This window comes from Hordeum vulgare, chromosome 3H (genome assembly GCF_904849725.1).
Source record: "Hordeum vulgare subsp. vulgare chromosome 3H, MorexV3_pseudomolecules_assembly, whole genome shotgun sequence".
Taxonomy (NCBI): domain Eukaryota; kingdom Viridiplantae; phylum Streptophyta; class Magnoliopsida; order Poales; family Poaceae; genus Hordeum; species Hordeum vulgare.
Window position 1 is genome coordinate 399,079,389 of NC_058520.1, and position 15,176 is coordinate 399,094,564.

The following is a 15,176-nucleotide window of genomic DNA, read 5'->3' on the forward strand; positions in this document are numbered from 1 at the left end:
GATGAGACTTTATCACCCGTAGAGATGCTTAAGTCCGTCAGAATCATGTTAGCAATAGTTGCATTTTTCGATTATGAAATTTGGTAGATGGATGTGAAAACAATGTTCCTTAATGGGTGTCTTAATGAAGAGTTGTATATGATGCAACCGTAAGGTTTTGTCGATCTAGAGAATGCTAACAAAGCATGCAAGCTCCAGCGATCCATTTATGGACTCGTGCAAGCATCTCGGAGTTGTAATTAGCACTTTGATGAGGTGATCAAGGCGTTCGGGTTTATACAAGTTTATGGAGAAGCTTGTATTTACAAGAAAGTGAGTGGGAGCTCTATAGCGTTTCTAATATTATATGTGGATGACATATTGCTGATTGGAAACAATATAGAACTTTTGGGAAGCGTAAAGGACTACTTGAATAAAAGTGTTTCAATGAAGGGCCTAGGAGAAGCTGCTTACATATTGGGCATCAAGATCTATAAAGATAGATCAAGACGCTTGATAGGACTTTCACAGAGCACATACCTTGATAAAGTTTTGAAGAAGTTCAAAATGGAACAGTCCAAGAAGGGGTTCTTGTCTATGTTACAAGGTATAAAGTTGAGTAAGACTGAATGCCCAGTAACTGCAGAAGATAGAGAAAAGATGAATGTCGTCCCCTATGCTTCAGCCATAGGGTCTATCATGTATGCAATGATGTGCACAAGACCTGATGTCAGCCTTGCCATAAGTATGGCGGGAAGGTTTCAAAGTAATCCTGGAGAGGAGCACCAGACAGCGGTCAAGAATATTCCTAAGTACCTGAAAAGGACTAAGGAAATGTTTCTCGATTATGGAGGTGACAAAGAGCCCGTCGTAAAGGGTTACGTCGATGCAAGCTTTGACACTGATCCGGATGACTCTAAGTCGCAAACCAGATACTTATTTATTCTTAATGGGGGTGCGGTAAGTTGGTGCAGTTCCAAGCAAAGAGTGGTAGATGATTCTACGTGCGAAGCGGAGTACATAGTTGGTGCAGAAGCGGCAAAGGAAGGTGTCTGGATGAAGCAGTTCATGACAAATCTTGGAGTTGTGCCAAGTGCACTAGATCCAATGACTGTGTTCTGTGACAACACTGGTGCCATTGCTCTAGCCAAGGAACCAAGGTTTCACAAGAGGACCAGACACATAAAGCGACGCTTCAATTCCATCTGCGATTACATCAAGGAGAGGACATAAATATTTGCAAAGTGCACACGGATCAGAATGTTGCAGACCCATTGACTAAATCTCTTCCACGAGCGAAACATGATCAACACCAGAATTGTATGTGTGTTAGATCCATTACATTGTAAATCACATAGTGATGTGAGCTAGATTATTGACTCTAGTGCAAGTGGGAGACTGTTGGAAATATGCCTTAGAGGCAATAATAAACAGTTATTATTATATTTCCTTGTTCAAGATAATCGTTTATTATCCATGCTAGAATTGTATTGAATGGAAACTCAGATACATGTGTGGATACATAGACAACACACTGTCCCTAGTAATCCTCTAGTTGACTAGCTGGTTGATCAAAGATGGTCAAGGTTTCCCGACCATAGACAAGTGTTGTCGCTTGATAACGGGATCACATCATTAGGAGAATGATGTGATGGACAAGACCCAAACTATGAACGTAGCATGTGATCGTGTCATTTTATTGCTACTGTTTTTCTGCATGTCAATGTATCTGTTCCTATGACCATGAGAACATGCAATTCCCAGACACCGGAGGAAAACCTTGTGTGTAACAAACGTTGCAACTTGACTGGGTGACTATAAATGTGCTCTACAGGTATCTCCGAAGGTGTCTATTGGGTTGGCATGGATCAAGACTAGGATTTGTCACCCCGTATGATGGAGAGGTATCTCGGGACCCACTCAGTAATACAACATCACAACAAGCGTTGCAAGCAATGTGACTAAAGAGTTACCTACGTGATTTTGTATTACGGAACTAGTAAAGAGACTTGCCGGTAACAAGATTGAACTAGGTATAGAGATACCTACGATCGAATCTCGGGCAAGTAACATACCGAAGGACAAAGGGAACGACATACGGGATTAACTAAATCCTTGACATAGAGGTTCAAACGAGAAATATCTTCGTAGAATATGTAGGAGCCAATATGTACATCCACATCCCGCTATTGGTTATTGACCAGAGAGTGTCTCAGGTCATGTCTACATAGTTCTCGAACCCGCAGGGTCTGCACACTTAAGGTTCGGTGACATTTTCGGTATAGTTGAATTGTTGATCTTGGTAACCGAATGTTGTTATGAGACTCGTATGAGATCTCGGATGCCACGAGGGTTTCCGGAATGGTCCGGAGACGAAGATTGATATATAGGAAGTATCCGTTTGGCTTCCGAAAGAATTTCAGGCATTATCAGTAAAGTACCGGGAGTGACGAATGGGTTTTGGAGTTTCACCGGGAAGGGCCACCCACCCAAGAGGGAACGAAACAGGCCCAAGGATGGCGCACTATCCCCTAGTGGGCTGGTGGCCAGCCCAAGAAGGCCTATTCGGCCGAAATAGGAGAAGGAAAGGAGAGGTGGGGCAAACCGAATTAGGGAAGGGACTCCTCCGCCAATTCGTATTGGAGGAGGACTCCTCCTCCTTGCTTGGCATGCCGGCCAACCCTAGGTATTTTTCCTTAGGGCGCCGCCCCTCCCTCCTCCTATATATAGTGGAGGTGAGAGAGGCTTTTGGCACTTCAAGCCACGCCGCAGCCCTCTCTCCCTACACCACCTCGTGACACCCCGTAGCTAGTTCGGTGCGGTACGGCGAAGCCCTGCCGGAGTAGCTCCACCATCATTATCGTCACGTTGTCGTGCTGTTGGAGAATTAAGCTTCCTCTTCATCTCTCTTGCTGGATCAAGAAGGCAGAGATCGTCGTCGAGCTGCACGTGTGCTGAACGTGGAGGTGTCGTCCGTTCGACGGTAGATCAGGACGAAGTTCGTGGGACGGATTGTGATTTGGATCGTGAAAACGTTCGACTACATCAACCGCGTTTCTTAACGCTTCCCTCTTAGCGATCTACAAGGGTATGTGGATCCAATCTCCCCTCTCATAGATGATCATCACCATGGATAGGTCTTGCGTGGGCGTGGGAAATATTTTGTTTCCCATGCAACGTTCCCCTACACAGTCGTGTCGTATTTAGAGACTCATGGCTTGCCTCTGGCATACTGGCACTGCTGACATTCCCCCCTCCTTGATAAGAGGCATGTCCCCAAGCCGGTGCACGAGGAAATTGCTGTTGCAAGAACTCCAAATCTTCCCATGAATCATCCTCTGAATACGACTCACACCATCGAACCAAAACTTGAGTCACTGTTTTATTGCCCATTCTTTGCATCCGACGCTCCATAATCTGGACAGGAACTCGCAATGCAACATGGTGAGATGGTAAACTTGACTGCGCATTTGTTTCACGAGGAAGGAAATGTTTGAGCTGAGACAAATGGAAAACTGGATGTATACGACTGCCTTCTCGAAATCCAACCTGTAAGCTACTTCACCAATTCTTTCCACAATTGGGAATGGTCCAAAGAATTTGAATGCCATCTTCTGATTCTGCATGGAATAAACATAAGTTTGAGCATATGGTTGCAGTTTGAGAAAAACTGAATCACCAATCTCAAAAGATCTTTCAATTCTTTTTTATCTCCTTGACTCTTCACACATTGTTGAGCTCTCAACAAATGTTGCCAACTACATACCTTCTTAGCGTAGGAGGAAGATCATAATTCATAGTACCTTGGAATGTACCTGGTAATCCTGTCAAGCCCATGCCCATCACATTGAATTCATAATGTCCATTATGGGTTTGGAATGCTGTTTTGTACTCTTCCCCAGGTGCCAACCTGATTTGATGATAGTCAGCTTTGAGGTCCAATTTGGTAAACCAAGAAGCTCCTGCCAATTCATCCAAGAGTTCATCTATAATGGGTACTGGATATTTGCCTTTCACTGTGATAGCATTGAGTTGTCTATAGTCAATTACCATTCTCCAAGTCTCTTCTTCTTTATTCTTGACTAACAAGACAGGAGAAGAAAAGGCACTGCTACTATGCCTAAGCATCCATGAGGCCAACATTTCCTTGATCTGCTTTTCCAATTCATCCTTGAAACGAGGAGCAATCCTGTAAGGTCTAACATAAATTGGTCTTGCACTTGGAATTAAAAGATTTGTATGATCTTTGAGTCTTCTAGGAGGTAAAGTAGTTGGGGTTTCAAATAACACTGCATGTTTATCCAACTTCACTTGCAATTCTGGATGTTGAACTTGCTTCTCAACAGGTCTTAACAAGGAAATGGAAAACACCGCAACAACCACATTTTCAGGTAACAAGCCTTGCAAAGTAACCACTTCACCTTAATAAGGAAAGGATATCCACTTCTGAACCCAATCAACGTGCATTGGACGGTGTTGAGCAAGCCAATCCAACCCAATTATACCATCATAGCTTGTTAGTGGTAACAATTTGAAGTCACTGTTGAACTGAACTGATCCACATTTCCACAAGCTCTTGGATAACATTGCATCACATTGCAATAGGCCTCCACCATCTACAGATACTGACACACGAGAAGTCCGTTGGACCTTGGTGAATCTATGTTGCAGGGCATTGTCTATAAAATAATGTGTACTACGAGAATCCACTAGAAAAATCAATTCCATTCCTTGCACCTCAATTAACAATTGCAGAGTTGGTTCATTAGACTGTTTCCCCACAGCAGCAGCAGACAGATTCATACTACAAACAGACACGTGCTCTTGATCAGTTGTAGAGGATGTATCTATTGCTTCTTGTGCTTGAATGTGATCAATCAACTCTTGAACCAGATGTAAATGAACTGACGATTTGCACATATGATCCTTAGACCATCTTTCACCACACACAAAGCAGAACCCCTTGGACTTGCGATAAGCACATAATGCAGATCACTTATCCTCAGATGGAGCAGTTTTGAGAGTTTCAGTTGATCGTTTGCTATCAGCAAAACTAGCTCTAGGTGGAAGAGGAAGATGAAGAGCACATGATCTCTGGTTTGTAGAACTGTTCAAAGATCTAAGACCACCAGCAAGCTCTTCATGTAACGGTGCCAGATCGTATGTAGCATCCAAATCCTTGGGCTTCTTCAAAGCAACAACCACACGAACACTAGGCTTCAGACAGTCTAGGAAGCGAGTGGTGTAGTGGAGATGATTGGGGGCTTCCTCATAAGCAGATAGTTGATCATATAAATCAGCAAATCTATCCACATAATCAACAACGGTACTGGTTTGTGAAATATGGAACAACTGACGCAACAATGTCTGATGCTGATTACGACCAAATCGGCTCTGCAAACTTGAAGAGAATTCAGACCAGGATGCTTGGGAACAGCGAGTTGCATCGATTCAAGCCAGCGAGCAGTTGTACCTTCAAATTGCGATGTAGCTAACGAAATCCAACAATGTTGAGGAGTACACCAGAGCCGGAACTGATCCTCACACCGAGTTTGCTAGAGCCGTGGATTCGCACCATCAAAACGAGGGAGATCCACTCGCACACCAAATGATAGTGCATCAGCAGCATCAGGGTAAGGCGCATCACGCGTAGTAGAAGAAGGACGAAGACGAAAAATGGAATCTTGCGCACCTCTGATCGGAGGAGGGACATACGGAGCATGTGCCTTCACCCGATGATCCTGGCAGAAGCCAAGGGAGTCGACGGCAGAATTGCGGCCACCCCTAGCAAGTCGAATGGCCGAAGCTTCACGCCGCCCAGGCGCTTCTCTCGGCCAGTCAGCGCGGACGGCCAAGAGCTCGAGCACAAGCTCCTCCCGCACCCCGTCGACACGGGCCGTCAATAGCCCGTCGAGCGTAGTGGTGTTGGCCTGGATGAGCTTGTCGACGACTTGAAGAAGGTTCTCACCGTGCTCCTTGAAACGCTGATCCAGATTGGCGGTGAAGTCCGCCCACACCAACGAGTACACGCCGCGCCCCTCTTCCGACAGCTTGTCCATCACCGCCGCTCGCCACCGATCACGGCACCGCGTCACGTACGGGTGCCATGACAGCTCCAGGACCACCAAATCTGATATCAAGTGTAAGGTAGCTCTCGATCTAGCTAGGTCGCAGCAATAAAGTTGCGTGTGATTCCGCCCAACCACCCTCACAACAACTAACAGAGGAATTCAAAATTACAAGTCTCGGCCGAAGCCGCCGTCCAAACCGCAAGTATAACAGAAGGAGAATGAAAGTATTTAACAACAAGCCCACTCTCGGCCGGTATTCAACTTGGGCCGGCTCACGTTGTCAACGGGCCGTCGTCTAGGTTCCCGCGCTGGCGTGTCTCTTCTCTGAATCCCTTCATCGACAGGTTCGTCAGTCGTCGTCTTTAGAGACTCCTGGCTTGCCTCCGGCGTACTCGCATTGCTGATATTTCTTCCTTCTTGAGAAGCGGCTTGTACTCAAATCGTTGCACGAGAAAATTGTTGTTGCGAGAACTCTAAATCTTTTCATGAATCATCCTCTAAAGACGACTCAGACCATCGAACCAAAACTTGAGTCACTGTTTTATTGCACATTCTTCGCATCCGGTGCTGTACAATCTGGACATGAACAAGATGATGAGATGGTAAACTTGACTGCACATTTATTTCACGAGGAAGGAAACGTTTGAGCTGGAAAACTGGACTCTCCGGGGCAAACAAAAGGGGAAGGGATCTTATCACAGAGTTGGATTCCCGGCGGTCCAATTGCCATGGACGAGCAGTTCATCCTCCGCGTGCCCCCATCCGTGGCGGAGCGGATCGAGCGTCTTATGAGCGAATCTGCCGCCGGCTCGTCCTCCAACCCCGACGACGCCTCCCTCGACCTCTCCTTCTCAGGTGCTCCCCGCCTCTCTCCCCCCTACCCGCCCCGCGAATTTTACTTGCTGTTTCCGCGGGAAATTGCTGTAGGGAAGTAGAACTGCGGATTTGTGAGGGCAACAGAGACGGGTATTTCGCGGAGCGCGGAGAATACGCTGCAAAAGGGGAGCTTAATTGTCAGATGGTAGTTGGCAGAGCAGCACGTCCGCGCGCTGTTTGACCAACTGCTCAAACTAGGCACCCTGAAGGCTGCCGAGGGGCGTTCCGTCCAGAGATTGCTACCGGTTGTGTTTCGGATAGCGCGAACGCCACAGCGGGCGTGGAATCGGCCTTGCGGGTACCCCGCCCTAGGGATATCTCGCACCACTGACTGGCATCATGGTGTGTGTTCAGCAGTCTTATCATGTCAGTTTTCGCAGTACTTTGAAGCAAATGGTCCAGGGCCGGACGGCCGCCGATTAACATCGACAAAGCTCAACAGTGATTAGGGCTATTGAAGTTATCGATGCCCTAATTGTTTTTGCAGTGATAGGTAGGTTAGAATGTGTTGATAGCAGATTGGTCAGTTGCAAATTGCAACCATCTCATTAACACAGGATAAATTAGCCTGCTTGCTGACGCAGACTAATACATAATCAAATATCACTGTAACACGAAAGCTTACGTTTGTGTAGTTCCTCTATAGCTTAGCAGTTGTTGAAATTCTGGGTTCTTACCTGCGGATGAGGCGAGACCAATTTCAAGATCTCACTTAATTGTTGTCTGTATTCTTATTCCCCTCTTCACTAGTTACTGAGATTGCATTTCCATATGCTCAGATGAGCTTAACTTGGCTTATCTGTACAAAACCATGAAACCAGTCAGTATTTGGTATCGGTAATAAAAAGGAAACTTGGATTCAGTAAATATATGACTCTAAAGAGCTTAATCCTTTTCATTGTGGCATACCAGGCTTGTATTCGACAACCTCTGCAATTATGACCTTCAAATGCTGATTACCAAACTTTTGATGTAACACCGTCTATGTGCATAGTCAGCTTATGCACTCATTTACAGTAGTAGTAAAATGCAATGGTCTCTCTTGATTTTCAAGAATAAAATACAGTAGCCTATGATTGTTAGCAGAACTGAATTTTATTTAATCCTTATTGCCTTCTGGTTGATGGTATTTTTGCTCCTACAGAGGATGGAAGGAGTGGCACATTTATGATTGGTAACCAGAGGTTTCCTGCATCTCTCTTGGATCTCCCAACCGTTGTGGAGTCATATAAGACATATGATGATTCCTTTTTAGTTAAAACTGCTGATGTTGGTCAGGTAAAAGTGAAGATTTGTGTATATATCTTGTTAATTTGTAGGCTTTGTAATCATTTTAAACTGAAACAGATGGTAATGGTAAGAGAAGAAGATGATCCTGCTCCAGAAGGAGTTGAATACAAGCATGGACTTACTCCTCCAATGAGGGATGCACGCAGGCGACGTTTTCGCAGAGAGCCTGACTTGAGTGTATATGAATTGACTAACCTTCCGCCATATTTGTTTCCCAATGTTGATGAGAACACACTGTTAATGAGGACGCTAAAGCCTGCATACACTCATTTTGCAGGCAGAGCTTGTTCACCGAGTTGAGAAGGATCTTATGAGTATTATGCAAGGAGTGCCTGTCAGTATCCTTTTGATCCATGTGATTTTTGCCAAATGCTTTGCCTTATTGCAATAGAACAAATGACTAGTAATTTGTTTTGTTCTGTATTGTTTAGCTGGTAGCTTTGCACTTCCATTGGCTCATCAACTTCCTAATGAGTAAACTGCTTGCCCTTTACGTTAGAAGACATGATATCTATATGTAGTTCCCTTGTTGATAAGGATAACGTTGATAATCTCTTAAGCATGTCGTTATAGTGATCACATATAGTGGTTTCCAAACCTAACCTTCAAAACTTGGAATGCCTTGTTTAAAGGTGTTCTGTATCAGGACTGCATCGCGGTTATGGGTCAAACCATCATAAAAGGAAACCTCGCTGTTTATATGCGAATCTGTCTGCGTATAAAGTTCTTTAACTTGTTTGTAGACCAGAATGCTAGTGCAACTGGACGTGGTGAAGGCGGTGATCGCAAGAAAGCTGCACCAGCTCCTGTACCCAAGCCTGACGTTCAAGAGCCTGCTGCAAATCGCGAAGAAGCTGACGCTGATAGGAGCGACTCTGATGAGTCGGACAGCTGAAGTGGACCAGAATAGACAGTGCAGCTTCAGTTGGCCGAGCAAACCCAGTGTATGTATATAAGGCAATTCAGATCAAAGAATGCGCGCGCTTGTTGTCTTCTCCTGTACTGACTATCATCTCATCAGCAATAATAAGAGTATGACTTTGCATTCTGGTGGAAGAGTGTCCGTATCCTCCCATAAGGTGGTGCTGAGCCCTTATTTGTTCCGCGGGACGTTGATTACTGCAGTGCCGCAATGTTGCTGATTTCATAAGATTCACTTGTGCATGCTGAAGATTTCATGAGCTTCATTTTGTGGCAGCTCTATTTCATGAGCTTCAATGCATTTCACTTTTTCTCTCTAGCCAGGCATAACCCCTTTCTATTAAATGAATAACGAAAATGCAACCATCCGAACCAGAGTTTGAAGTAGCGGGAAAGGGGAAGCAAGTTCAACGCATCGCGGGAAAACCCACCACAGGTGCTCGTCGTCAGAACACCTGACGACACCAAAATCCATTCATCCTAAGGACAGTTTTAAACGCCCACGCAGGAGCACCACAAGGCAAAACACCCACACAGGGGCAAGGCCACCGCAGGTATCAGGACTAAACCCAGGAACAAAAGACCACCTACTGAAACAAAATAAGACCATCACCAGTAACAAAATCAGTTGCACATCCTGCCATCAGCCTAGCCTGAACTCTCTTGTGCTGCTGCACAGATCCTCATCATCTTGTTGGCATTGTCCTTCAGCATCATGGCTCCTCTCCTCAGATCGTCCCTGTCACCATGTTTAAGAAAGAAGCGCAGGAAGCAAAGACAATTTCAAATGGAGAGTTAGGAAAGTTAAATTCGAGGGTCACCCTATTACGGCAGTTCCATAAAGCCTCTCCTCAGATCGTCCCTGTCACCATGTTTAAGAAAAGAGCGCAGGAATCAAAGACAATTTCAAATGGAGAGTTAGGAAACTTAAATTTGAGCGTCGCCCTATTACGGCAGTTCCATAAAGCCTAGTAAACAGCAGCTAAACCGGCAGTATAAAAAGCAGCCCCTTCTGGGAAGAAAGCATAGCAATAAGCATAGAATTGCCAAATGTTATTAGGGCACAAATCGGTACCAAAAACCGAAGCAACAGTCCGCTGGGCAATGCTGGCCATTGGACATCACTTGATCTGGTAAAACAAAAGAGCTTCTGCTCTTCCGGCTTTGACTGTTGTCTGTGATCCTGTTCCCAGGTACTGAATTTAGGAAGTGAAATAAGACAAAGATCACTAGAACAAAGACTTTCTGAAGTTACGGCCCAGGTTAAATTTTCTCTCCAAATCCAGATACTTCGATTACATTGTCACCAATCTTTTGAGCAGTGCAATTGCTGGCAGAATATCCACCCACGAAATCAATACTTAGTGAACAATCGAACAACATGATTTCCACACATCCTTGCACTTCTTCAGTATCATCACAAGTCTAAAGTCTAATTCCATCATACCAACAAACAGAATAACCCAGATCAATGCAAACCGCAAAATTACAATGACGCTGACACTGGGGTATTCATACAAATCCAGAGTCGGGTTATCTAGGCTAACGATGTCACATCCTCTTAAAAATCATGCTCATTCTCATTCGCAAAAGAGGGAAGCCACGTTTAAGTCAGCAGCGTTCTGGCACCGAGAAACAATTGATGGTGGTAAAATCATGCAGCGCCGCATCAAATTTGATTATCCAGCGCTCCTGCCTCCTGCAACCAAAAAGGGCAACATCGTGATCCAAGGCAAAACAAAATATTACAACTAGAAGCAAAGATATGATTATGTCAAAAGTGTCTGCATTTATTTATACTCCTTCAAAACATCCTAGCAATAGTTGTCGGTGTGATGTCTAGGAAAACATTACAACTAGAAGGAAAGATATGGTCATGTCAAAAGTGTCAACTATCAGGAGAGCACTTCACAAAATAAGGGAAACAAAGAAACCTAAGCATAAGAATCACAATCTCAAGTACAAAAATTAGTATGGTTAATGCTTCAAAGCATTCTAACAGCAGTTGTAAATGCGAGTAGCAGACATGCAGCAACTCCCCGTGCATAATATGACTACAAACTGGTATTTGAGGTAGATTTCCTTTCCATCAGTGCGTACAAAAGAACAGTAGGTTTTCAAGCTCAAAACACCAAATCAACTAGTGTAGCGGTCATGACTACTCAAAACATAAGTCAGTAACAAGGTAGACATCCACAAACTCTCAGTTCAAAATCTAACAGACTATACTCAGCAACATTAGTATTTTGAAGTGAAACATTATGTCAAAAGCTCCCTTCGTTCACAATGTACAACCATTGGAAGTTGTGACAGATTCACGGTCGACTAAAATTGTGGGTTGATGAGATGGTTAGTGACTTAGTGTTCTTCTGGATTTGGTTGCAAAGCCGGTTAATCCAGGTCAATGACCCAGCAATAAAGCTCTTTATTCTTGAGTTAGATAACAATTTCATTCTAATCCAGGTATATTTGGGAGCTCTCTGATGAGTACCAGAGGTAGTAGCTTCAGGTCCCGGTGACTATGGTTGAAAACTTGAAATCATCATACTTCAATGAAAATGAAAGTCTCGTTATCTCTCAGCATTCCAGACAAAACAAAGTTGGCTGCTGCTACTAGTTGTCAGGCAGCAAGCTTATCTTGATAGCTAAGGAAAACTACCAGACCAGACCTATACTACTATTCTACATGACACAAGGATTATACTAACAAGATCCAAAACATTCAGGTATTTCACATCTCGTGAATAAGCCAAAAACAATATGCCTACTCCTCAATTCTCACAGCTTTAGGAGGATCTCAAACAATCATAATCATCCTGTGTATGTTCCTCAGAAAAAACAAAGTATCACATGGCATTCTAAAGGCTGGAATAACATATTTTACTGCGTCTCTCTAGATAGCTCATAAATTCTTTGGAGTAAATTTCCCACGCCAATCTAATATTATCACTAACGCATGCCACAGAAAACAACGAAAACCTCCACCCGCATCTTTGATCAGAAAAAATGGGTGGTGCACCAGTTACATTTACAGTGGACAATATGTTTATGGTGTACACCTCAACAGTAGCAGTGGGACTGTAGGGCGCCTGCACCGTCCAATTAGCTACATGAGGGAAGAATCACAAAGCACAAACTCCAACAATCAAAAGAAACAACTCCTTGATGAGAGTGTTCAATTTCTGATCCAAGGGCTATGTGCAGGATGAACTGCAGCCAATCTGGTTCGTCCACACGAAATCTAATAGGTGAAATCCCCGAAAGAGCGAATTACACTATTAATACAAGAAATTGTCGAGAAAGTTCAGTTCCAGACATTTTTACACTTGAGTACTCCCTCTGTTCGTTAGTATAAGACATTTTTTTTACTTACCATAAGTCTAAAAAATGTCTTATATTAATGAACAGAGGTTGCACAAAACAGCTCAGTCCAACCACGTGAGCCAACGTGGCACGCCATGTAGTTTTTTGAAAACTTGCAGTTGCAACTTATTAATTTGGTCCTCCTTGATCATTTAATCTTCAGAATAGCCACTGGACCTAAATTCTCAAATTGGACGTCAAATCCCTAGCCCAATCGCCGTTCCTCTTGTCCCCAAATCAAGCGGCGGCACTCATGCCACCCCTCTCGGACATGTCTCCTATCCCACTCACTCAACCCAGGGACGACACCATGGATGAATAGCGAGGCGGAGGGCGAAGCAAGAGGGGGCGCTGCACATGGCATTGGTGAAGTGCACGTCTTGCCAAAAAAAAAAACCATGGTGATGTATTTCCAAAGTGAACTGATGAACATCATTGCTTACATTGCAAGATTTAACTTTCTAAGTATTTGCATGAACATATGTGAAAAAGGGAATTGTAATCCTAACAGAGCAATCTACGAAAACAGGAAACTACTGATACATTTACCACTTAATACCATACAGCATTCGCAAATCAACTACAAATTTGTGCCATTAACTACCAATTACAGAGAGATTAATCAAGAGCATGAAAAAACCTAATTGAAATCAACATAACGAACTGCAAAGAGCACAAAAAACTACAGTCCACAACCACAACTAATTCCCTCTGACACGTCCGTTCCCCTCGCCCTCACGTGTCACTCACGCGCGAAAAATACAGCTCAAATGCTCCAGATCAACGTGGCATTCCACATCAGCGTCGCGTGAGTGGGTCGGGCTGTTTTGTACTCCCTCCGATCAAAAATAAGTGTCGTGGTTTTATTACAAATTTGAAATAAAACCACGACACTCTTTTTGATCGGATATGCAGCATCATCTACCCAGGTGTAAAATTTGATACTTGATGTATAAAACTGAACTTCTTGTATCAACAATGCAATTCACTCTTCCAGAAAGGCATGGTGACAATATCACTACCAATTCCGAAATGACGAAATTCACCTTTCTGTCCCCCAAATGGGAATTTCTTCACACTGGTACAACCTGACACCCTGGACTTCTTATTATATCGTCAAAACTAGGTTTCCATCTTTAACACAGCCTAGACGAGCACGTTTGGACAAGATTGCTAAACAGCATTGCAATAAAGATGATCGCTTTGGACAAGATTGCTACCGAGCATTGCAAAATTATGCTGCCAAATCAGAACCATAAGGACTCCAAATGGACGCAATAGTTACCAGCTTCATGGCGGCGAGAGCGAGCAGCCACTCGAGCTTGTCAAGAGTCGCCTCGTCGGCCTTGTCGAAATCCACCTCAACCCTCCCATCCACCTCCTGGATCCACCCGCCTATGTCCTTCATAATGACGACCGCTTTCCCCTGCAAGTCCACCGGCAGCTGCGGCAGCTCATCCTTGAGCCTTGCCCTGCGCTCAGCGACCGGCGGCGGCGACGGGAGCGCCGCCAAAATGGAGGCCCACCCTGACTCGAAGATGCGAGAGAGCTTAGCAGCACTCTCATACACATCATCTCCCTTGTTGTTGTAGGTCATGGCGTTGCTGAAGGTACGCCGGACATCCTTGGCAAAGGAGAGCAGGTTCGGGTAGCGACGCAATTCAAGGCGGCGGCTGACGGTGCCGAGATCCATGGGTTCGGCAATGACGGAGAGGTAGTCGCGGAGGTCGAGGCTGTGTGTATCCACCGGCTTGGCGAACACCCACCCGTCCTCATGTTGCAGCAGCTTGTCCAGCAGCCTGCGGCAGCGTTCAAGGGCGCGGGGAAGATCGGCGGCGGGAAGGTAGTGCATAGGTTTCTTGGGGAAACCGGGCGGCGCTACTGGCGTGCTGCTTTGGGACGGCATAGGGCCGGCCGAGAGGATTTGGGTGGGAGTCAATTTCAAACCACGAATCCGGATGTTATGGGCTACCCGCCCAAGGAATGAGACTACTGTGCATGCCCTTGGATCAAATTATTGTGGACCGTCAGATTTACTTCCTCAAATCACCACCCATCTTCTTCGGGGTTTCCAAACTAAGGTTGTGTTCTGTCCCCGCTTGGAATGATGTAAATTTCTACACCTGGATTTACTTTACAGATGTGAATTATCAGTCATAGCTAATTTTCTGCCTGAAAACAAAAAAGACCAGTTCGCGTGTATTCTAAACCAGCCGAATACGATTGAAAACGGTAATCCAAGCAGGGCCTAAACGTTTTTTAATCACCGATGCTTTCAACTGTGCCATCATGTACAATGATACTGTACTAAATCTTAGGAGTGTCATGTAGGATAAACGTTGAGGTGAAGGAGAAAGAAATCATAAAAAAAATCATGTATTCTTTTATTTAAAAGATGTTCTTTTAGCATAATATATGTCTCATCGTGTTTTAAGAAATAGGTAATTATTATTAAAAATAAGGTTAAGACATAATCATTGTGGATATGTTTTTATTGTCGTCTCTAAATTGCTTGTAAGGTTTAAGATAAACCTGTCTTATCAACCATCTCTAGAATCTAATTTTCTCTCATCACACATCTTTCAATAAATATTTAGATAACAACAATTAATCCCGATATTGAAGTGAGCAAATATTGATGTATCTAGAAATATAATTTTGTGATGGTCGGTGCAT

General features: G+C 44.3%; 2 protein-coding genes across 2 annotated transcripts; one reads left to right on the forward strand and one right to left on the reverse strand.

The window, feature by feature from the left end:
- Positions 1-6,628: 6,628 nt before the first annotated feature.
- On the forward strand, positions 6,629-9,264 carry LOC123443979 (transcription initiation factor TFIID subunit 7-like). Its single transcript, XM_045120562.1, has 5 exons — positions 6,629-6,905; positions 8,071-8,204; positions 8,274-8,393; positions 8,494-8,554; positions 8,960-9,264. Exons 1-5 carry the CDS (start codon positions 6,779-6,781, stop codon positions 9,109-9,111), a joined length of 594 nt encoding a protein of 197 aa, XP_044976497.1. The 5' UTR covers positions 6,629-6,778; the 3' UTR covers positions 9,112-9,264.
- A 1,119-nt stretch (positions 9,265-10,383) lies between these two features.
- On the reverse strand, positions 10,384-14,450 carry LOC123443978 (transcription factor GTE4-like). Its single transcript, XM_045120561.1, has 2 exons — positions 13,786-14,450; positions 10,384-10,836 (listed from the first exon to the last, which is right to left on the reverse strand). Exons 1-2 carry the CDS (start codon positions 14,404-14,406, stop codon positions 10,807-10,809), a joined length of 651 nt encoding a protein of 216 aa, XP_044976496.1. The 5' UTR covers positions 14,407-14,450; the 3' UTR covers positions 10,384-10,806.
- Between the last annotated feature and the right edge of the window lie 726 nt (positions 14,451-15,176).

Coding starts and splice junctions, on each gene's coding strand:
- LOC123443978 (XM_045120561.1), bottom strand. CDS start 14,406: ATGCCGTCCCAAAGCAGCACGCCAGTAGCGCCGCCCGGTTTCCCCAAG. Junction 10,837..13,785: donor CTCTCGCCGCCATGAAGCTG/GTAACTATTGCG, acceptor TTTTGGTTGCAG/GAGGCAGGAGCGCTGGATAA.
- LOC123443979 (XM_045120562.1), top strand. CDS start 6,779: ATGGACGAGCAGTTCATCCTCCGCGTGCCCCCATCCGTGGCGGAGCGG. Junction 6,906..8,070: donor CCTCGACCTCTCCTTCTCAG/GTGCTCCCCGCC, acceptor TTGCTCCTACAG/AGGATGGAAGGAGTGGCACA. Junction 8,205..8,273: donor AAACTGCTGATGTTGGTCAG/GTAAAAGTGAAG, acceptor AAACTGAAACAG/ATGGTAATGGTAAGAGAAGA.